Source organism: Sus scrofa, chromosome 5 (assembly GCF_054392235.1).
Source record: "Sus scrofa isolate SSC_HxYL_T2T_F1_AM1 chromosome 5, Sscrofa_HxYL_maternal_Yorkshire_Landrace_v2.0, whole genome shotgun sequence".
NCBI classification, from domain to species: domain Eukaryota; kingdom Metazoa; phylum Chordata; class Mammalia; order Artiodactyla; family Suidae; genus Sus; species Sus scrofa.
This window is the reverse complement of record NC_139387.1, coordinates 744,819-765,816: the sequence shown is the minus strand read 5'-3', so window position 1 is coordinate 765,816 and position 20,998 is coordinate 744,819. Positions and strand designations below refer to the sequence as shown.

The following is a 20,998-nucleotide window of genomic DNA, read 5'->3' as shown; positions in this document are numbered from 1 at the left end:
AAGAAGACACCTGCAACTTTATTCACATTCTTTTTGAACACCTTCCTCTCCTAAAATCTCACCCGAAGTGGAAATGGTGCACCCGTGACCCCCAAACAGGCCCTGCCCTGCAGTGTGGGGCACAGGTGGGGACGATGCCCAGGGGCCCTTCACATGCCGAGAGGCCCCGGTGCCGCCCCAAGGCAGCTCCGCGGGGCAAGGTCCACGTCCCGCTGCCGGGAACAGCCCTCCGTCTGGACGACCAAGGCAACCCTCGGGTCTGTGGTTCTCTGATGGTTGCCCCACGGTCGCATCTGTTGTTGCCGGCGGAGCAGTGCTGTTCCGGCAGGACTGGGCCCCTCATCAGGAAGGCCCCACGAGTCTCTCCAGAAGCACCAGCTTTGTCTGCAGGTTGACGTCAAAGGGAGGCAGTCTGCTCAGGTTGAGACTCAGCCCGGTGGTGCCGGGCACGCTGGCCAGGACCCGGTGCGTGTCCCGGTATGGGGTCAGGTGCCCGGGCGCCGCCTCCACCAGGAGGTGCGTGTAGGCCAGCATGCGCTCCGAGCCGGGCTGCAGGTCCTCCGTCTTCTCGTACCTGCGCGGGAGAGCAGCCTGTGCACCGCGGGTCCGAGCGCCCGGTGCCCTGGGAGTCACCCCTGCAGCCGTGCCACGGCGGGAACATACCTCCAGGCACTGTTGACTTCCAAGAACCGAGACACGCCCGTCTGTGCAGCAGCCACGCCAATGTGCACAGACACATCTGTGGAAAGGCACATCTGTTCGGCGAGCCCTCAATCCGCACCCCTGGCCAGAGCCGCGGCGGGCGAGCGGGCACCTACCTGTGCGCGGGGGCACCAGCTCGTGCAGCCTCTGCAGTGCCACGCCACCGGGGTAGTTGAAGTGGGACACGTACAGGCCCGTGGCCGAGCACATGGCGTTCGCCACGAGGTGTCCGATCACAAAGAGGGACCCCACTTTATACAGCCAGGACTTCCTGCGGTTGTTCAGCCTGGAAGGAGCGGTGTGCTGTGCGGGAAGCCGTCAGCAGTGCCACAGCAGGAGTGTGTCGTCAGGAGCAGAAAGCAGCTGCTCAGCGTCACCCAGTCTGAGCGCGTGGCATCGCCAAGCAGGGAGCCGGGACACGTGCTCTCTGCGGCTCCACCCAGATGCCCATTTGAAACTTAGGTGATGAGGAGTTTGGGGCTGGGGCCCTGGCCTGCAGAAGGTCCTGGGCAAGGGACAGAACCACAGCAGGGACACCGGATCCTCAGCCCAGCCACTAGGGGTCGCCCACGTCATTCCTTAGGTCAGAGCGTAGCCTCCAGGCCAAACCCCTCACCCAGGTGAGCCTGTGAGTGAGGGCAGCCGGGCGGGGACGCACCCCAGCTGTCCCCAGCTGTCTGGCAGGAAGGCTGCCGGGCCTGTGAGCTCGGCTGGATGCTTGAGTCTCCCGCCAGGCCCGCTGAGCCCTTCACTCGACCCTGGCCTTGGCACACAGGTGACCCTCACTACACGGGGAGGCTGGCACAAACTCAGGCGTCTTTTCCAGCCACTTGAGGCTGCGCCCCTAAGGTGACTGGCCCTCGTGCCTGTGTGGGCACAGCACCTGGGCCCCACACAGGGACTTTCAAAGCTTGTGATTCAAGTCCTTTCTCTGCTCTTGGGGACTCAGGTCTACCACCCACGCCTGTCTCCTACAGCCCTGGCGCCCCTACAGCATGGAGCACATCCGGGGCCCGCTTTCCCCACCCTCTGGCCTTGAGGGCTCCTGCCTTGTGTGGGGCCAGGGGTAGGGGGAGCCTGGTTCAGCCCCTCCCTGCTGCCAAGGTTTGTACTGAGTGAAGCCGGCCTGGACTTTCCGAGCAAGACCCTCCTCCCTCTGAGCCTGGGCGCACCCTCGGGGAGAAGGAGCAGCAGCCAGTGACCCGTCCGCCAGGCCCCCAGGCAGCACGGGGACCACGCCGTGCCCTGGACAGCTGTCCTCTGCAAAGTGAGGCAGATGAGGGGGCCTGGCCTCCTGGGCACGGCCTCCTGTTCCCATCACAGGCAGTGACCATATCGCCTCCATCCGTGGCCCTGACCCCTGGTGAGTGGCAGCCCCGCGTGGCCTGGCCGGGCTGTCCCCCTTGTTCTGTGGCTGTGTAGCCCCTGGTCTCTATATGGCACTGACTCCTCTGGACACACACTGTCCAAGGACCACACAGGCCAGGCCTGCCGAGTTCGGACCCTCCCTACACCCTTCCCCTGAGGGACCGAGCCCTGCAGGCCTGAAGCCCGTGTCCGAATCAACTGAAGGTGGGACCGGGCAGAGCCTGGTAAGCGTGTTGGCCCTGCCTGCGGTCATACCACGGAGGTGGCCAGGCTGCCCATCTCTGACACGGTGCCCAGCTGAACGTGTGGCTTCCCCTAAAAGTCACCCCCTCTGGGAATCAGCAAAGCGCCCGGGGGCATTCCAGAAGCTGTGGGCGCAGGGAGGGCACTCACACGCGGGCGCAGCCCCTGGCGGCCACGACGTTGAGCAGGGGGAAGGCGTAGATGATGAAGCGCAGCTCCTTGTGCGGGAGCAGCGAGTACAGCGCCACGAAGCCCAGCGCCGGCAGGAGCAGCGCCACGGCCCTTCTGTCCACGGCGCCCAGGGGCACGAAGAGCAGGCTGCAGCCCAGGCCGCGGGGCAGGGCCGAGTAGAAGTACCACAGCAGGGGCGAGGTCTGCGGGCGGGGTTAAGGAGGCCACGCGCCACCCGCGGTCCCGTCCCCCGGGCCCAGCTCAGGCCGAGCTGGGAGCGCGGCGGGCCTCAGCCCTGACAGCCCGGCCTGCCGCACCCAGACGGAGGCCAGGACTCGGGAGCGGCACCAGCACCAAGGCCGCGGGCGGCGCGTGGGGCTGCGGAGTTCCTTCCCCTTCCCCTCGGATGGCTCACTGTGAACACCGGTCGCCCCAAGGTGATGGGCGCACCGGGGACTCACGGTACCCCAAGTCCTCTCTACAGCGTCAAAGGCGGGCAGGTGATGGCAAGGACCAAGGGGAAGCTGGGGCTACAGACGCCACGCGGTGCTCCGAGTAAGAAGGCACGGCGGGTCCCGGAGCTTCAGGGGCCACCAGCCCCCCCCACCCCCCACCCCCGCGCCGGGAGGGGGGGGCGGCCCCGCCCTCGCCCGGCTCCGCCCCCGCCGGCAGAGGCGCTGGAAGGATACCCCCCAGTTGGAACTTTTGTTCAGGACGGTGTTGTACCAGAGCACCTTTCCCTCCGGCCACACGGGAGCGCGCCAGAAGTAGGAGTCCACGGCCACCGTCAGCCCTGAGAAAAGAAGCCGCGCTAGGGCGAGCCGGGCCGCCTGGAGTCCCCACCGTGCAGCCCCGTTTGCACCGGAGCAGGAGCCACCGGCAGTCGGGGGGCAGGGGTCCTCCGCCCCCAACAAGCCCCCTCACGCAGGTCCCCCGGCACAGGGGCGGGGGGATCGCGCGGGCAGAAGGGCGGGGACACCCGCACCAAGCCGTCTGAACACCCCCGAAGGTGAAGGTCATTGCATTTGAAGAAAAAGACAAGAGCAGGGAAACCTCCCGAGTTCCGTCTTCAGAAATCACCCCCGAGCCAGCCCTGCTCCAGCCAGCGCAGCCCGACCGACTCACCCAGGCAGAGGACCCCGGCGGGCACGGCGCAGCGCAGGGCCCTGGCCACCGAGAGCCTCCGCGAGCAGAGCGGCAGCAGCAGCGCGAGGCCCAGGAGCAGGCTCAGCTCGGCTCTGAAGACCAGGATGGCGAAGGCGGAGAGCCGGATGAAGCGGGGCCACTTCTGCTGCAGCCAGGCTGTGAGGGCCAGCAGCACTGCAAGGCGGGTGGCCGGGCGCTCAGCTTCTCTAGGAGAGCCTCGCCGAAGCCTCCAGAAGCCGGCAGGCGCGCTTCCACGGCCGGTACCGAGCCAGACACCTGTGCCCGCGACCGCCTCCCACCCCGCCCAGAGCCTCAGGCCCACGGCCCCACGCAGTCCCTCCCGCCCGCAGCACGGCCGCCACCGCTCCTGCCACAGCCCCTCTGAGTTCCCTGCTGCAGGCATGGCGAGGGCCAGGCCTCCCCTCCGGCCTATTCGTGGCCTCCCCCGGCTCCCAGAGGAGCCCCGCCTGCCCGCCCTCCCTCCCAGCACCGCTGCCCCGGACCAGCTCCGCCTCCAGGCCGGGCACCAGGGAAAGCGGCCCGCCTGGAAGCAGAGGCTCCCAGGGCCCCCAGCCAAGGCCTCGGAGGCACACCCGGTGCAGCACCCAGGACAGAGCCCCGCTCCCGGCGTTTCTGAGATGCCCAGTGGGCACTGCCCTCCCTCCCGCACGGGCAGCACCTACCGAAGGGCAGGGCCAGCACGTTGGGCAGCGGCCGCGAGCAGTAGAACATGAGGTGGAACTGCGAGGCCGTCAGGCAGCAGAACAGAGTGGCCACCGGGGCCCCGAACTGCCGTCTCACTTCGGTTTGCAAAGTCCAGAGCCCCCAGATGACGCCGAGTCCAAGGACAGCCCTGACTGAACAGAGGGGCACAGTGGCGGGAACAGCCCCCAAGTCAGGGGAGCCGCCTCGGGTGTGAAAAATGGGCTGTGGGTACACAACGGGACGCTGCTCAGCCACAGAAAAGGGAGAGGTGGTGACATCGGGACACCACGGGTCTCAGTGACGTGAGTCAGGCAGAAAAATCCCCTCTTTCACCTACAACGACCCCAAGGAGCTCATTTACAAAACAGAAACAGACTCACACAGAAAACAGACCTATGGTTCCCAAAGGGGAACGCGGGGGCGGGTCTGGGGTTGACACACACAACCAAACCCAGGGCAGGACCCACCAGGACCGACGGGAGCCCCGGGAACGACGCTCGATGCCTTACAATTAACCCCAGCGGAAGAGAGTCGGAAAAAGGACACACGTGTGTAACTGAGTCACTCTGCTGACACACCGTACAGCAGCCATGCTTCAACGAACAAAACAGACGTGGAGTTCCCGTGGTGACTCAGCAAAGCGACGCTGACCAGTATCCATGAGGACTCAGGTTCGATCCCTGGCCTCGCTCCGTGGCTTGAGGAGCTGGCGTGGCTGGGGCTGTGGCGTGGGCCGGCAGCTGCAGCTCCGATTCGACCCCCTAGCCTGGGAACCTCCATGTGCTGCGAGGGCAGCCCTAAAAAGACAAAGTGACAGTATATCTTCTACCGAAACTAGTGTTAGAATGGTGAATCTGTTCGTGTTTCACTTGCAACTACCAGAATTCTTCTCATTTTGAGCATGGAGGGCCACATCTGAGTTCTGTCCATTATTTAACAATAAACACTTTCACAACTATCTCCCCAAAAAGCGCTGGGTGAGGGGAACGGACGCCTAGGCCCCAGGAGCCCAAGCCTGAAGCCGTACTGGGCCTGGGGACCCCCGGCAGGGGGGTTCTGGGGCTCATGGCCACTGGGCAGGGCAGGAGTGTCCGTGTGACTGCCCGGCCCTGATAACAGGGGCCCCCCCACCCGGCCGACACCTCCAGGGCCACATTTACCAAGGGCCTGATGCTCAGACGCGGCCCCAACTCTCCCATCCAGGCTGCCTGGCTCCGCCTCGTGGCCGGGACAGCCTGTCTGCCTGCCCGAGGAGAGTGGATCTCCGTTTCCTCATCTACCTTTTCCGAAAACAGAACTGCTTCTCTGCCAGGAATGTGTATTTTTCAAAGCTCTCCATACAGGCCAGACAAAGCAGCTGTAAGATGTGTTAGACTCAGCTGGGAAATCTGAACACGGTCTGGGTACAGATGCAATAAAATTTACTAAAACAGAGCGATGTTGACTACTGGCTAAAAACGAGGTTGAAGAGGAATACGTTGTGAATTTGGTTTTAAAAAAAGAGTTGGTGGCGTTCCCATTCCCACTGTGGCTCAGCGGGTTTAGAACCTGACTAGGATCCATGAGGACGCGGGTTCGATCCCTGGCCTCGCTCAGTGGATTAAGGATCCGGCGTTGCCGTGAGCTGTGGTGCGGGTCGCAGACACGGCTCGGATCCCGCGTGGCTGTGGCTGTGGCGCAGGCCGGCGGCTGGAGCTCCGATTCACCTGTAGCCTGGGAACCTCCGTACGCGGCGGGCGGGCGTGGCCCTGAAAAGGGAAGGTAAATAAAGGGAGGAAGGGGGAGTCGCTGTGGGCACAGGGAGGACACGGGACCTGCAGGAAGGCCTGCTGGTGGCCTTTCTGTTTTCGTAAGTTTTTATCACACCTAGTCCCAGTCGCTGCTCAGATTTCCCATGAGGCCTCCGGGCGGCAGGGACATGAGGCCTCAACACAGCCCTGATGCTGCCGCTCGGGACAGGGCTCCCCAGGCGGCTCTGCAGGAGGCGCCTCACGCCTGGGCCGCCTCCTCCTGTACCAGCCCGGGGAGGGGGCTCGGCAACCCTGGGCGGTCACCGCAGACCGGACCTAGACCCCTGCTCTGAGCCGCCCGAGCAAGTGGCCAAGCAGGTGCCGGCCAGGTGACACTAGCTCTGTGCCCGGCCCTCGCCTGAAGGCGCCGTACCTGCGAACTGAGAATAGAACTTGGACGTTTCCAGCAGGGAGAGCACGCACACGGCGGGGCTGGAGAGCGCGGCCAGCAGCAGCGGCCCGAGAAACGTCCTGGGGACCACGCCGGGGAACTCGAGGTGGTCAAACTGCAAGGGACGAGGGCAGGTCAGCGAGGCCCCGGGCATCTGGGCGGGGGGGGGGGGGGCGGTGAGGACCTGGGGACCCACCTGCTGCACATCCAGCCGGTGGTAGAGCAGGTCGTGCACGGCCTGCAGGTTGAAGCTCTCCTCCACTTTGGTGTAGGGGCAGGCGAGCAGGTGGAGTGCGGCGACGGCGACCAGCAGCCCCAGGAGCCCGCGAGGCTGGCCCGGGCCCGGTGGCCTCTTCCCGCCCATCGGTGCTTGGGCCTCCCGGACCTGCATCCACCGCCAGCAGCGCCACTCGAAGCGTTTTGAAGGAATGGAGACGCGGCTTCCCAAGCTTCAACCTCACCCTGGAGCGAACACCGGGGAGACGCGTGTGACGGTAAGGGGGCCCTGGGAAGTGCCCTACCTTCGGACATCTGAAAACACATCCAAGTGGAGGGTCTAAAGAGAAAGCGTGGAGTTCCCTGTGGCCTGACAGTTAAGGAGCTAGTGCTGTCCGAGTGGCGGTTCAGGTCACTGCTGGGGCACAGGTTCGACCCCTGGCCCGGGACCTTCCACATGCTGTGGGAATGGCTAAAAAAAATCACGCTTTTCCTTCTGCACTGGTGCAGGGAATGGAAACCGATGCAGCCACTTTGGAAAACAGTACGGAGGTTCCTTAAGAAAATAAAAGTGGGCATTCCCTCTGTGATACAATGGGCTCGGGAGGTCTCTCCAGCGCTGGGATGTAGGTTCGATCCCTGGCCCAGCACACTGGGTTATGAATCTGGTGTTGCTGCAGCTGCAGCGTAGGTCACAACTCGTGGCTGGAATCTGATCCCCGGCCTGGGAACGCCCTATGCCTCGGGGCAGGCAAAAAAGGAAATAAGTAAATAAAAACACTACCCTACGATCCAACAATCACCCAGAAAACTAAATTCAAAAAGATGCACCCCAATGTTCACAGCCGGCGCTGTTTACAAATCGCTAAGACATGGAAACACCCCATGTTCATTGACAGAGGAGTGGACAAGGTGTGTGTGTGTGTGTGTGTGTGTGTGGACATGCTACCCGTCAGGGTATACACCACGGAATCCTCCTCGAATGAAATGATGCCACTGACAGCGACACGGCTGGGCCCAGAGATTATCACATAAGTGAGGTCAGTGAGAGACAAACATCATAGGACAGCACTTATACGCAGAAGCTAAAAAAATGACACAGATGGAGGTATTAACAAAACAGAAACAGACTCCCAGCGGGAGGAAAGAAACATTCGGGTACCCAAGGGGAAAGCGGGGGAGAGTGTCTGGGACTAACACATACACACTGTCATATGTAAAAAGCATGAGACACAAGGTCCTACAGTGCAGCACAGGAAACATAGTCAATATCCTGTAATAAACCATAACGGAAAAGAAGCTGAAAAACAGAACCCGTCTGCGTGTGTATAACTCAGTCGCTCTGCAGACAGCAGAAACTAACATACACTGTAAATCAACGCTATTTCAGGACAAAAAGGCACGGCTGTGTCTTCCCCAGCCTGAGAAGTCTGAGCGACTCATCTCAGCAGCGGCTGTCCCTTACGTGCCGTCCCTTTAGGCCAGGGCGGCCCCCATTAACCGTTCCACGAGGTGGGTTTGCTTGACGGGGGATTTTAGTGGGGGTTTTGCTGGGTTTGCTGCCTGAGAGGGGCAGGTTTGGGGGATTTAGTTACACGTAGGGGTGCCGAAATAAAAGGCAGCAAAAAAACCCAGGAGGGCCAGAAGCAAAAGGAGGTGCGTACTGGTTGTTAGAAGTGCTTTTTGGTTTGAGGGAGATTTATGAAATCTTAATCTCCAAAGGTAGCAGGTACAGAGGCCCTAAGCGAGGGCAAATCTGCAGATTAGAAGAAACCGGATCCAGTCTGACGTGGCGGTGGTGCTGGTGGGGAGGCGGTGGAAGGAAGGGGTCAAAACGGCTTTAATAATTAAGAATCACCAACATGCTGTGCAGTCAGTCCTTCAAGAGCAGCAAATGCAAACACCACTGGAGGGACAGACCATACTGCGTCACTGTCTCCTGCTCTTAATTTTTTTACTTTATTTTATTTTTGCTTTTTAGGGCCATACCCACAGCATGTGGAAGTTCCCAAGCTAGGGGTCTAATCGGAGCTGTAGTCACTGGCCTACACCACAGCCACAGCAACGCCAGAGCCAAGCCACAGCTGCCACCTACACCACAGCTCATGGCAACGCCGGATCCTTAACCCACTGAGCGAGGCCAGGGAACACACCCGCATCCTCATGGATACAAGTGGGGTTTGTTACTGCTGAGCCACGAAGGGAACTCCTGTCTCCCTCTTTTTATGTTTATTTTTTTTTTATTTATTTTTCTGTCTTTTTGCCTTTTCTGGGGCCGCTCCTGCGGCATATGGAGGTTCCCAGGCTAGGGGTCAAATTGGAGCTACAGCTGCCGGCCTACACCACAGCCACAGCCACGCGGGATCTGAGCCACGTCTGCGACCTACACCACAGCTCACGGCAATGCCAGATCCTTAATCCACTGAGCGAGGCCAGGGATCGAACCCGCAACCTCATGGTTTCTAGTCGGATCCGTTAACCACTGCGCCACAACGGGAACTCCTGTCTCCCTCTTTTTAAAACGTAAGCTCCTTGGCGGCAGGATTTTTGTTTTTCCCCATCACTGACCCTCTGTCCCCCCGGGGGTTCTCATCCTGAGGGCACCCCCGCCCCCATTCACTCAGGTGTCAGCAGAGCCCAGAGCATAGCAGGTGCTCCAACGACTTGAAAAGGAAGTGCAGTAAAAGCTCTTAAGCTTCCATTTTCATTAGAAAAGACAATAACAGGCAGTTCCTGCTGTGGCGCAGTGGAAACGAATCTGACTAGGGTCCATGAGGATGCGGTTCGATCCCTGGCCTCGCTCAGTGGGTGAAGGACCCGGCGTGGCCGTGAGCTGTGGTGTAGGTCATAGATGTGGCTTGGATCCCGCATTGCTGTGGCTGTGGTGTAGGCCGGCAGCTGCAGCTCCGAATGGACCCCTAGCCTGGGAGCCTCCATATGCCGCGGGTGCAGCCCTAAAACATAAACAAAGCAAGCAAGCAAGCAAGCCAGCCACAACTCATCAACGCGCAAATTGTAGAACAGTGGCATCTCGGATTAGGCAAGCCCACAGAGGCCCTCTTGTCTATGGGGTTCTAGGGTCTCTGCGGGAAACTGGTCATATCAGATGTTCACATTATTAATCCCTGGCGGAAACGAGCCATCTGGCGCAAATTAGGCCAGAGAAAACTTTGTATCTTTTGTTCTATGACAGTCGGGATAGGGCTCATCTTAGTCCGGATTCAAACCACGGGCTCCAGTGCTAAATGCCCGGGGCGCGTGGGGAAATGCAAAATGCAGGTTCCTGGGCCCCCAAAGACAGTCATCAGGCCCCAGGTGAGGAGGCCTGGCGGCCCTCCCGCGTGGACAAGCCCGGCGATGCCCGAGAAGCGCAGCCACAGCGCCGGCCCGGAGCCCCCGCAGCCCGCCCCCAGAGCCGCGCGCGCTGACCTCGCCGCCCAGAGCACAGTCCCTCGAAGCGCGGCCGCCAGAGCTGCCCTCGACCGGAAGTGGAGCAGCGGAAACCGATGCCCTTGACCGAACCTAACATGGCCACCAATGCCTAGCTGCCGTCTCAGCGGGCGCCCTTCCTGCCCGGAGTAAAGATGGCCGCCACAGGCGGGGCGTGAGCCAGCCGCCTCGGATCTCCCCGCCCCCTGTGCCCAACCCTCCCGGCGGCACGCTGACCCGGGCCCTTCCTATTGGTGGCCTCCCGTGGCGAGCTCGGATTGGGCCACATGAGGACGGGGCGGAGCCATCCAACCAATAGCAGCGCGAGGGATGGTGAAGGGCGGGGCCCCGGCCGGCGCCGTCAAGTAGGCCCGGGAACCGCCGGCGCTGCTGAGCCGGTGGGCGGCCGAGGGTCGGAACGCTCGGCGGGTGCTTGCTGGACCTCGGCCGGTGCCCGCGCGGCCGCGTTCCCGTGGCGCTGTCCGCCTTGGCCCGCCATGCGCCCTCCGGTCCCGTCGCTGGGGGTGCTGCTGCTGCTGCTTCTGCCGCCGCCTCCCGGCGAGGCCACCAAGAAGCCGACGCCCTGTAAGCGCTGCCGGGAGCTGGTGGACAAGTTCAACCAGGTGTGCCGCTCCGCGAGGACATGGAGCCAGGGGGTGGGCCTGGGTCGCCCCTCCGTGGACTCGGGGATCACCCCACGATGGGCCCAGGGTTGCCGCACTGTGGACCCGGGGTCACCTCGCCATGGACTAGATTTGCCCTGCTGTGTACTGTTACACCCCCCAACCCCCCGCTATGAACCAGGGTCCCCACACCATGGACCCAGGGTTGTCCTGCCATGGATTGGGTCACCCCACCATGAATCTGGGGTCACCCCTGCTATGGAACCGGGGTGACCGTGCCATGAACAGGGGTGAGGCAGCAGTGCCACCTTTCCCCCGCAGGGTATGGTGGACACGGCAAATAAGAACTTTGGAGGTGGAAACACAGCTTGGGAGGAAAAGACACTGTCCAAGTATGAATTCAGGTAGGCACCCTGCTCTGAGCGGCCCAGTGCCTGCCTTTGGTGACATGTCCCCGGGAGCACTGATGATACAGAGTCCCTTTGGCACCGGCACCTGTCCTTACCAGGTGCCGGTGCCAAACACAGGTGGGGAGTTCCCACTGGGGCTCAGTGGTTAAGAACCCGCCTAGTAGCCAGGAGGATGTGGGTTCACACCTTGGTCTTGCTCAGTGGGTTAAGGATACAGTGTTGTTGTGAGCTGTGGTGTAGGTCACAGATGTGGCTCGGATCTGGTATTGCTGTGGCTGTGGCGTAGGCTGGCAGCTGCAGCTCCGATTCGACCCCGAGCCTGGGAACCTCCATGTGCCACAGGTGTGGCCCTAAAGAAAACCAAAAACCAAAAAACAGATGGAGCTCACTCCCTCCCCACCGCAGCTCCAGCCCCATCCTGCCCATGGCAGGGGTTCCCCCGCTGGACCCCACACCTGATGGGCCACCCTGACCACCCCTGCCCTCCGCCTTTAATTCTCCGCCTGGCACTGACAGCCCCCAGCTCCATTTGGGGTGTCTGTTGAGGGTTTTTTCAGTGAAGCGCCACGGTCCCTCGGGCCTGGCCTCCGGACCTCCCTGTAGAGGGCGCTCTGCCCTGGCCTTGCGGTGCTGACTGCCTGTGCGTGTTGCAGCGAGGTCCGCCTGCTGGAGATCCTGGAGGGCCTGTGCGGGAGCAGCGACTTCGAGTGCAACCAGCTGGTGGAGGAGCACGAGGAGCGCCTGGAGGCCTGGTGGCTGCGGCTGTGAGTGCGCTCCTCCTTCTGGGAAACAGCTTTGGAAAGGCTGTCCGATGTAGCAAAGCCGGCGACGCGTTGCCCGAGCCTGTTTTCTCCCTCGCTTGTGTCCCAAGCGCGACCTGGAGGGACTCAGCCAGACGGGCCGCGGGTGCAGACCCGCCTTTCCCGAGCCCAGCCTGCTCCGCGCTTTCGCTCAACTGAGTCTCGGCGCTGAGGAGCGCTGTCACGTGAGGTTTAGGGACGCTTTTTAAAACCCTCAGGAAGAAGAAGCATCCTGACCTATTTGAATGGTTTTGTGTGAAAACACTGGAAGTCTGTTGTCCTCCGGGAACTTACGGGCCGGACTGCCTGGGTACGTTTTTCTACCGGGGCTCTTGAGTGTCCCGTTTCGTTCCGGTTGCCCCGCATCCTGATCCCAGGTGGGCACTCGCGCAGGAGGGTCCTGGCCGTCCGCTCCTGCAGCGCCTGGGGCACTGCCTCCTCCGAGCCCTGGGGACTTCCTCTGGGCCATGCGGCTCTGAGTGTCTGAGCCCAAGGGCACTTCGAGTTCACGAGTCCCCAGACCCACGGGAGCCCACCCGCGACTGTCCTAAGCCACCCGCCTGGACGCCGCCCTCCAAATGCGAGGCGGCGGCCACAGAGTGGTGGAGCCCGTGTGAAAGCCTGTGGATGGGGCGTCTGTCAGCCTGGACGGAACGCGTCCGGCCTCCGGGGTGAAGAGACTGAGCGAAGCCACGGTCGCCACCCCGCTGTCACCGAAACATTCTTGTGGGTCACCTGGGTGAAAGGCACAGCTGCGGGCCCAGACCCTCCCTGCTTCCCTGCTGGTGTGTAGCCACAGTGGGGTGGCCCCATGTCCCGGCCGAGGCCCCTCGAGGGCCTGCAGACCCCAGCGAGTCACGCACAGCGTGGGGCCCGTGTCCCCGCAGACCGAGTCGCCGCCTGGGGGTTCAGTGAGGGGTCCAGAGCGCTTTTTGGCAGGTGTAGCGCCGCGCGGGGGAGGCGCTCCCCCCTGGGGTGCGCCCTGAGCCGGCCTCGTGTCCCCACAGCGTGCCAGGGCGGGTCGGAGAGGCCCTGCAGCGGGAACGGCCACTGCAGCGGAGACGGCAGCAGGCAGGGGGACGGGTCCTGCCAGTGCCATGCGGGCTACCGGGGGCCGCTGTGCACCGACTGCGTGGACGGCTACTTCAGCTCGCTGAGGAATGCGACACACAGCGTCTGCTCAGGTTTGGAGCCGCCTGTGTGGATGGGAGCAGGGCCCCGGTGACCTCTCACCCAGACTTCTGGGAGCTCAGGGGAAGGCGCGGCCCCAGTACGAGGAGAGGAGGCTGGTGACAGCACCGCAGCCAGGGACAGAGGCACTTCCCGGCCCCAGACCAGCCCTGAAGGGCAGAGCGAGCCACTGAGCTCCCTACCTCCTCCTGGAGGGGGACTCAGAGGGTCAACAGTGGGGGTCTGGGGTCCCGCCATCCGTGCTGGCCCCGGGGCTCTGTGGCCAGCAGCTGGGCTGCTCTGGCTGGGCCTGCGCGCCCCAGGGCCATGCGGGTGGGACCGTCGAGCTCCCCCATGGTGGCCTTGGCGGATTCGGGGAGCAAGGCCAGGTGTGCCTGCTGTCGCTGGAGCTTGGGGTCTTGGAGTCCCCGCAGAGTCGGTACATGAACAGGATGGCGAGGTGGTGTAGATGGGGACGAGGGCCTAGGCCACGCGGTGTGACCTCCAGGCCCCCCGGGGCCCCTTACAGAGTCCCGCCCTTGTGGTTCCCGGGTGTGGTAGGGTGGGCCCTCCTCCCTGGTTGGCAGGTGCCCTGGCTGTCATCATGGGTCTCCATGGGGTGGCACGGATGGAGCCCCCAGCTGTGACGGTCCCGCTGACCCTTCAGGGGAGGCCTGTGCCCTCCTCGTGAGGCTGTGTCCTCTGACGGGCCTTGGACCCGCTCATCCATGGGCAGTGCCCTTGCTTTCTCTCCGGTTGTCACTGAGGCAGAGGAAGGCTTTGGGGGCCTCCCAGCAGCTGTGTCAATTGCCGCCCTAGGGCAGCGGTGGGGCTGCCGCTCTCCTGCGGGTCCCCTATTGTTGCGTAGGGCTGGGGACCTGCGTGAGTGCCAAGCTCCACTCCCCCACCCGGGGCCAGGCTCTAGAACATTCACTCGCTGCGGCTCTTACCACTGTCACCTTTTCGCTCTTTACAGAAATCCTGTGAAGCTCACAAGTAGGTTTTTATTTGCCGACTGGATCTTGCTTTTCCGGTTTGTTGGTTGGTTGGTTTTGCTTTTTTAGGGCCGTGAGGGTGGCATATGGAGGTTCCCAAGCTGGGGGTCAAATCGGAGCTACAGCTGCCAGCCTTCACCACAGCTCACAGCAACGCCAGATCCTTAACCCACTGAGCGAGGCTGGGGATCGAACCCGCAACCTCATGGGTCCTAGTCGGATTCGTTTCCACTGCGCCACATCGGGAACTGCATTCCCTGGGGTTTCTGCGTGTTTGCAGCTTTTGTTTTCCCCTAGCAAACACAAGTTCCTAATTTCTGAAATGGTCTCCGCGGCGTGTTCACTCCTGCGAGCGGGATTCGCAGGCACTGACGGCTGCCCGCCTCTGCCTTGCAGCCTGTGACCAGTCCTGTAAGACGTGCACGGGCCCCACCCACAGGGACTGCGAGCAGTGCGAAGTGGGCTGGGTGCAGGAGGACGACGCCTGCGTGGGTGAGCCCCCCGCCCCCCACCGTGGGGTCTGTTCTCTGCCCTGTCCTGACGTGGGGTGTGAAGGAGACTCTGACGTCCCAGGCCACGTTTCAGTGGCCACAGCGTGGAGGCAGGATTTACCCACGTGCAGTCTTGTCTGTGGGCTGCTGAATGTGCCCCCCCACCACCACCGTGGCCTAGACTCTGGCCTGGGGAGGTGGCCCTTGAACCACTGTCCTTGCTATCAAAACCTGGCTTTTGGTGTACCCCTCACAGCTGCTCTGCCTCCCATCGGGTGGCCCTGGTGGTCCAGGTGGCTCTGCCCAGGAGAGAGACCTGGGACTTATGCCCAAGCATGTCCTTGGTTTCGTAAAAGAGACAGGGCTCTGGTTTCATAAAAGAGACAGGTTGTTGTTGCGGGGCGGGGGGGGTGGGGGGTGTCGCTGGCCTCTGGCTGTGGTGGGGACAATAGCAGCCTAGGCAGGGTGCCCACAGGTGCTGCCGCTGGCAGGGAGAAGGCTGTGGCTTCCTGATCCTCTCCCGCCCGAGCTCTGCGTGGCCCTTCGCGGAGGGCTCCTGTCCCCACCCCCTCCCGGCAAGCTGGTGCATCTTTTCTTTGCAGCTGCAGCCTGTAAGGGGTGTCCTGCAACCGGGGGGAGAGGGGGGGGCTGCGGGTGGAGCCCACGGTCTGGGTTTTGGTTTCACCCCTCACAGCTGCTGGGCCTCACGTCCCAGGTTCAGTGGGGAGGGTGGCGCCCTCCCCAGCCCAGGCTCCTGGTTTCATCGAGCTCAGGTCAGCCCCTGGCCCCACCTTGGGGGTCCCCTCCGCCCCCCTGCCCACACCCGCACGGGAGCGCCCACCCCCATGCCTGTCCAAACATGACTGCCCACGGCGGTCACGCCCCCTCCTGGTCCCGGTGGGTCACCGTCCGGCCTCCCGCTGCAGACGTGGACGAGTGCGCGGCGGAGACGCCCCCCTGCGGCGACGGGCAGTACTGCGAGAACAGCCGCGGCGCGTTCACCTGCGAAGGTGCGGAGACCCCCCCCCCCGCGGTGTTCCCCCTCCTCTTACAAATGAAAGGTGGCAGCACAAGGCGTAGACACTGGCTGAAGGAAACCCAGAAAGCTCAGCTAAGCTGAGAAGAAGGTAACCACGCTTCCCGGAGGGGCCTCCCTCCGCGGAGCGCCCGCTCCCGGGGGGCCGGCCGTGCAGCGCCGATCTGGCTCGGAGTCTCCTTGCCTGTTTTTTCCATCGGACGTTGTGCCCCCTCTGTACGTCAAGTCTCTGTACACCGTGTTAATGATTTTGCAGCAGGCCACTACTGCTGCGCTCTTCAACAATCCGCGTTGTTGAGTATTTAGCTCCTAGCAATTTTCCCACAATTACAAAGTTTGAAGACCCTCATAGGTAGAGCTTTTCATGTTCTTCATTGTTTTCTTTGGATTAGTTTCCGAGTTGCTCTGTCCAGGGACACGTGGATTTTCAGTCCACACCCGCCCCCCCCAAAAGGTTTTGCCACCAGAAAGCAGCACAGGAGGCCACCTTCCCGTGTCCATGGCCATGTGGCGACTGCCACACTTCCGTGTTTGTGGGCACAGACTTAAGTGGGATGCCCTAAAGGTGTCACTTGCTCTCTGCTGCTGTTGGCACTGAGCTCCTAGCTGGCACGTCAGCGATGCCACAAGCTGAAGGGGGGGTTGTTTTGGGAAAAGCTGGTGCCCCCCATCCCCCCGCCCTAACCCCACATCGTGGTCCCTTGGGATCGTGGTACCAATGGTCAGTTCCAGCAAGTTCCTACCTTGCGGGGACAGAGGCCAGGTGTTGGGACTCGGTTCTCTGGCTGCAGGGCCCCCACCGGCTCGAGTGTGGTTTCAGGGTGCCTTTTGGCCACTGGAAGGTGATCTGGTGTCGTCATGTCTTCCCTCTCGTCCCCAGACTGTGATGCCACCTGTGTGGGCTGCACGGGCAAGGGTCCCGAGGGGTGTAAGGAGTGCGTGCCCGGCTACTCCAAGGACAGCGGCCAGTGCACAGGTGAGGGCAGGCGGCCGGGCCTGGGCGGGGCTGCCACCCTGCAGGCTGCTGGGGGGGGCAGGACCCTGGGCACAGCTCCACCTGCAGACCCCGCTCCTCCAGTGCGAAGGGACTGGCTGGTCAAGCAGCGTGTCTTTTCTAGATATTGACGAGTGCTCGCTGGAAGAAAAGCCCTGTTCGCGGCAGAATGAGAACTGCTACAACACGCCCGGCAGCTACGTCTGCGTGTGTCCCGAAGGCTTCGAGGAGACAGAGGATGCCTGTGTGCAGACACGGCCCGCGGGGGACGGTAAGCGCAGGCCCCGGCTCCGGGGCTCATGTATTGGCCGCCAGGCCCAGGATGAGACACTCAGCGCAAAGAGGGCTTCAGGGAGGACGGCAGGGTAAAGGCGCGGGGCCGAAGCCCTGGAGGGGCTCCCGCGCTCACGGAGGGGGCAGGCGGCAGGCAGCTCAGCAGATGGGCCACCAGCCGAGGAACCCTGGGCCCTGCGGGGCCCAGAGGGTGATACACGATCTCCGCAGGAGACAAAGTGCCCCAGAGATGTACTATACTGTCTCCTGACCTGGAGGCTGCACGGCTGAGATCAGGGCATCGGCCGGGCCACCTCCCTCTGCACCTGCTGCCTCCTCCAGCGTCTGGGAGCCATCGCTCTGGGCGCCTGGGCTCGAAGCTGCGTCCCTGCAGCCTCTGCCTCTCTGGTCACCTGGCCTTCCCCCTGGGTGACTCTTCTTAGAGGGGCACCAGTCACCTTCCTTGCTAGGATCCACGCCAGTGAGCACACCCTACCTCCACCACCTTATTTCCAAGTAAGGACCCGTCCCGTAGGGGTGGGGCCACCAGCGCCTCTTCCTCGCTCGTCACATGGGAGACCTAGAGGAGGGGAGGGTGAGAGAGCAGCAGTGTTCATTCAGAGAGACAGCGGCCGAGTTTCCAGGAGTGCGCTCGCCGGGTCCCCAGCAGGAAACACGATCAAATCACACGCAGACACTCTTTAGGAGCCACAAGGCCCCAAGGACAGAGGGGACCTCACGGGCCGCAGAGAGCGAGGCCCGGCCACGGAAGGGGCACAGTCACGCCCTTTGGCCCCACGCAGGCTCTCGTCTCGTCTGGGCTGATTTCAGGCGCCTCCCCGGCTCCCGGCTCCCGTCTCCCGCCCGGGGCCGCGGGCGGGCCGTGCACACGCTGCTGGCCCCAGTGCAGCCTGTGGCCACGTCCTCAGGGCCTTGTGGGCTAGGATTTTCCCGAATGATCTGTGTTTGTTTTGACAGAAGCGGCAGAAGAAAATCCCACAGAGCTGCCCTCCCGCGAAGACCTGTGACGAGCACCCAGGACCGAAGCCACATCTTCCCTCTAAGTTATTCAGACTCAGGTCCCGGACACGCGCCCCTGTGGCTGCAGGGGGCCGTCAGGGGGACGCTGCCTTTTGAAACGGTTGATGCTCATGGGACCCTTAACAAAGCTGCATTTCTTGGTTATTCTTAAACAGATTTGTATATTTTGATACCGTCGTTTATAATAAAATTGGCCACTGAAGGTAGTCAGGCAGAGACCAGAGTGGGTCTTTCTCACTGGAAGTGGCGTTTGCTCCCTTCAGCTGGCCTGTCCTGCGTCTGTCCCCGAGTCCTGCTGGGACACAGGCGGCGCAGCCAGGCTGGCCCTCTGGGGCTCTGTGCCCACCACCCCCATAGACTTGCATCAGAACCTTCCCGGGTGGGTTTCAGGGCCCAACCTGGGGGCCCAGCGGGAGTGTTGTCGGGACCCTGGGGGCGGCCGTCTTTAGGGGTTGAGTAGGAGAAAAGGTCAGAAGACCCCCAGGGCCTGGTCCTCGTGTCGGAATGGCGAGATTCTGAGAAAAAGGCTCCACAGACCCCTGCCCCCACCCAGCCGGCCAGGGCTGCCCCCAGTGAACGCCCAGTCCCCCTGGCTCACCGCCCCCCAGCTCCCTGGCCTCCTGCTGCTTCTCAGGTCTCAGTCCCGGCCACACAGATGTCTCCCACTGTCCTGACGCCTGTGACCATCCGCGTCTGCTCACTGACCTTGCCCTCCGAGCCCAAGCCGTTCGCCCTCACCTGGGCCCCGGGATGGAGTGCCTGCAGGTGGGGCTCTGCCCCCCGACCTCGCTGGTCCCAGGGCCACAGCACGCTCCAGCCACAGCCCACTGCGGAGAGCATGCAGTGCACGGGAGAGCCCACCCTGGGGGACGGTCAGTTGTCAAGCTTACAGGACAGGGCGGGCAAGGGGCAGAGCCTGTCAAAGGAGAGGTGACCAGCAGAGGGGCCAGGCAGACGTGAAGGGTACTGGGTCCAGGAGGAGGAAGAGGGAGACTGCAATTTGGGGGCTTCCAGGAACTCTGTGGGTGGGGGGTTGTTGGAGGAGGGGGTGCCACGCCTGAGGGCCCTGGGGCCTGTGGAAGGTGTCAGGTGGGTGTGGCTGAGCCTGGCGCTGGTGGAGATGCTGACAGATGGGCAGACAGGAGAGGGAGGCCCCTGGCCTGGGGTGCCCTGGGGAGGGGGGCCTAAGACGGCTCCCCAGCGGGGGAGGGGGTGGGGGACAGCACTCAGGCTCCTGCTGAGGGCCAGGCCAGGGCAGGTGTGTGGGCCCTGCCAGGCTCAGATCCTGCGCGTGGTCCCAAAGCCATGCCCCAAGTGGGGCCGCGTGGCCCGAGTAGGGAGCTGACCCTGCCTTTCCAGCTGGAACCTGTCCTTGCTGCCGGCCGTGGGAATGAGCTCACAGCCACTGGGTGGCACTGTCTCCCCACAATGGTGGGGTCACCTGGGTGGCTGCCCCACCCCCACTTGGTGAATGTCAGGTGTCCCCTCCCCAGCACAGGTGACATCAGTATGTGTTCGAAAAAGGCCAGTCACTTGGCAGTGGGGTGGGGGTGGGCCCTGCTGTTTGGGACACGGGAACGCTGGATCCCAGCCTGAGCCCTTCAGCTTGCTCCCCGGCGAGCCCTATGCTGGCCAATGGAGTCCGAGGGATCCCCCACCCCAACCCCACCCTGGGTCACCAGCTCCAGCACCAGTGCACCTGGGGAGGGACGAGGCAGGCTAGGCATCTCCTCCCTAGCCCCTTCCCCACATCTCACCCCTCTACGACCCCCTCCCCCCTCCCCAGGGGAGTCTTTGCACCCCGCCTGGGACTCTGGCCCCTGGGGCTGTCCAGAGTCAATGGCAGAACGCCTGGCCCCCTTCCACCCCACCCCATCTGTAAATGGGAGCTGGGGCCAGACGAGGTGCAGAGTCAACCAACTGGGGAGGAGTGTGGATGGGGCAGGAAGCGTGGGCTCGCCCCCAGCAGGACCTCTGTGGGTCAGGCTAGCAGCTCATGGTGCTGCCAGGTCCCTGGGACCAAGGTGCAAGGATGTGGGTGTCCTTACAGAGGGTCTGGCTCTGCCTAGGGCTGGGGGGCGGGGGTGACTTGGCAATGACGCCGGCCCAAGCCCCAGGGCCTCCGCCCTGGTGGAGCAGAGGGACTGGTCCCATCCCCTCACTGGATCAGCGCCTGGGCTCAGGGCTGGAGGGGCAGGCGCAGCCAGCAGGTGGCGATGTGGGACCACCCGGGCCCTTCTGCCTGGTCTGCAGGCGCGGGCGGGGTGAGGCGGGGGGAACAGGGAGGATGCCCTGCCCCCCCAGCACCCACAGGCGTGTCCTGCTCCTGGGGTCAAAACTGGACGAGCCAGGCAGGAAATCGGCCAGACCCCCGTCATGACGTCACACCGAAGCTGCAAAGCCCGGACCCCCCACGGTTGGAGTGACCTCGTCCAAGGACGGCCCTGCCTTCTGCTCCCTCCTCCCACCCTCCACGCTGCCCAGGGAGGGGCGGTCAGGGGCAGGGAGTCGCAGCGGCCCCACGGCCCCTCCACACAGGCCCAGCCTCATAAGACTCCAGGGTTTCAGGGAGCAATGCCCACCCCCATGCCCCCCAGCTGGGTAGCCTGCCCTCCTGCTCGTTGGGGTCAAGGACCCCTGCCCAGGTGGCACTTCCGCCGTCCACTGGTCCCTGGCACAAGACTCCTGGAGGCCCAGGTGGGGGCTCTTTGCCATGTCCCCTGAGGGAGCCAGGAGGCTCAGACTCCGGGGCTGCTCCCACCTGCACATGGCACCTGGACCATGCCCGGGTCCCGGCTGGCCCTCTCCACAAGGGGCCTGGATTCAGCCGGTTGTTTCATAAAACCTGGCAGTGCAACGTGTGAGTACCCGAGGTCCTGGCCCCGTCCTGCCTTGGCTTTGCTGTAAAGTGTGTCCCTTGGTTTGATGTGCCCACATGTAGGACCCTGTGTCACATATCAAATGTTTCGTAAGCCGCAGACCTCAACAGGTGGTCCAGGTTTGT

General features: G+C 63.1%; 2 protein-coding genes across 3 annotated transcripts; one reads left to right on the top strand and one right to left on the bottom strand.

Moving 5' to 3' along the window:
- Positions 1-10,237, bottom strand: ALG12 (ALG12 alpha-1,6-mannosyltransferase). Of its 2 annotated transcripts, none has more exons than XM_021091350.2 (10): positions 10,162-10,237; positions 6,713-6,978; positions 6,499-6,631; positions 4,314-4,487; positions 3,610-3,804; positions 3,174-3,277; positions 2,464-2,687; positions 819-988; positions 664-739; positions 1-574 (listed from the first exon to the last, which is right to left on the bottom strand). In XM_021091350.2, the coding sequence occupies exons 2-10, from the start codon at positions 6,905-6,907 to the stop codon at positions 343-345; spliced, it is 1,503 nt and encodes a 500-aa protein (XP_020947009.2). In that variant the 5' UTR covers positions 6,908-6,978; positions 10,162-10,237; the 3' UTR covers positions 1-342. The 2 variants fall into 2 exon arrangements, with proteins under 2 accessions (XP_020947009.2, XP_084881465.1); XM_085025339.1 differs by having other exon boundaries at positions 4,314-4,483.
- Positions 10,238-10,496: 259 nt separating this feature from the next.
- Positions 10,497-18,200, top strand: CRELD2 (cysteine rich with EGF like domains 2). The gene is made up of 10 exons (XM_003126783.7): positions 10,497-10,784; positions 11,106-11,188; positions 11,848-11,958; positions 12,213-12,304; positions 13,002-13,178; positions 14,556-14,651; positions 15,577-15,660; positions 16,567-16,662; positions 16,805-16,951; positions 17,932-18,200. The coding sequence occupies exons 1-10, from the start codon at positions 10,659-10,661 to the stop codon at positions 17,979-17,981; spliced, it is 1,062 nt and encodes a 353-aa protein (XP_003126831.5). The 5' UTR covers positions 10,497-10,658; the 3' UTR covers positions 17,982-18,200.
- The last annotated feature ends 2,798 nt before the right edge of the window (positions 18,201-20,998 follow it).

Coding starts and splice junctions, on each gene's coding strand:
- ALG12 (XM_021091350.2), bottom strand. CDS start 6,907: ATGCAGGTCCGGGAGGCCCAAGCACCGATGGGCGGGAAGAGGCCACCG. Junction 6,632..6,712: donor ACCGGCTGGATGTGCAGCAG/GTGGGTCCCCAG, acceptor CGTCCCTTGCAG/TTTGACCACCTCGAGTTCCC. Junction 575..663: donor GAAGTCAACAGTGCCTGGAG/GTATGTTCCCGC, acceptor TCTCCCGCGCAG/GTACGAGAAGACGGAGGACC.
- CRELD2 (XM_003126783.7), top strand. CDS start 10,659: ATGCGCCCTCCGGTCCCGTCGCTGGGGGTGCTGCTGCTGCTGCTTCTG. Junction 11,189..11,847: donor CTGTCCAAGTATGAATTCAG/GTAGGCACCCTG, acceptor TGCGTGTTGCAG/CGAGGTCCGCCTGCTGGAGA. Junction 14,652..15,576: donor GGAGGACGACGCCTGCGTGG/GTGAGCCCCCCG, acceptor CTCCCGCTGCAG/ACGTGGACGAGTGCGCGGCG.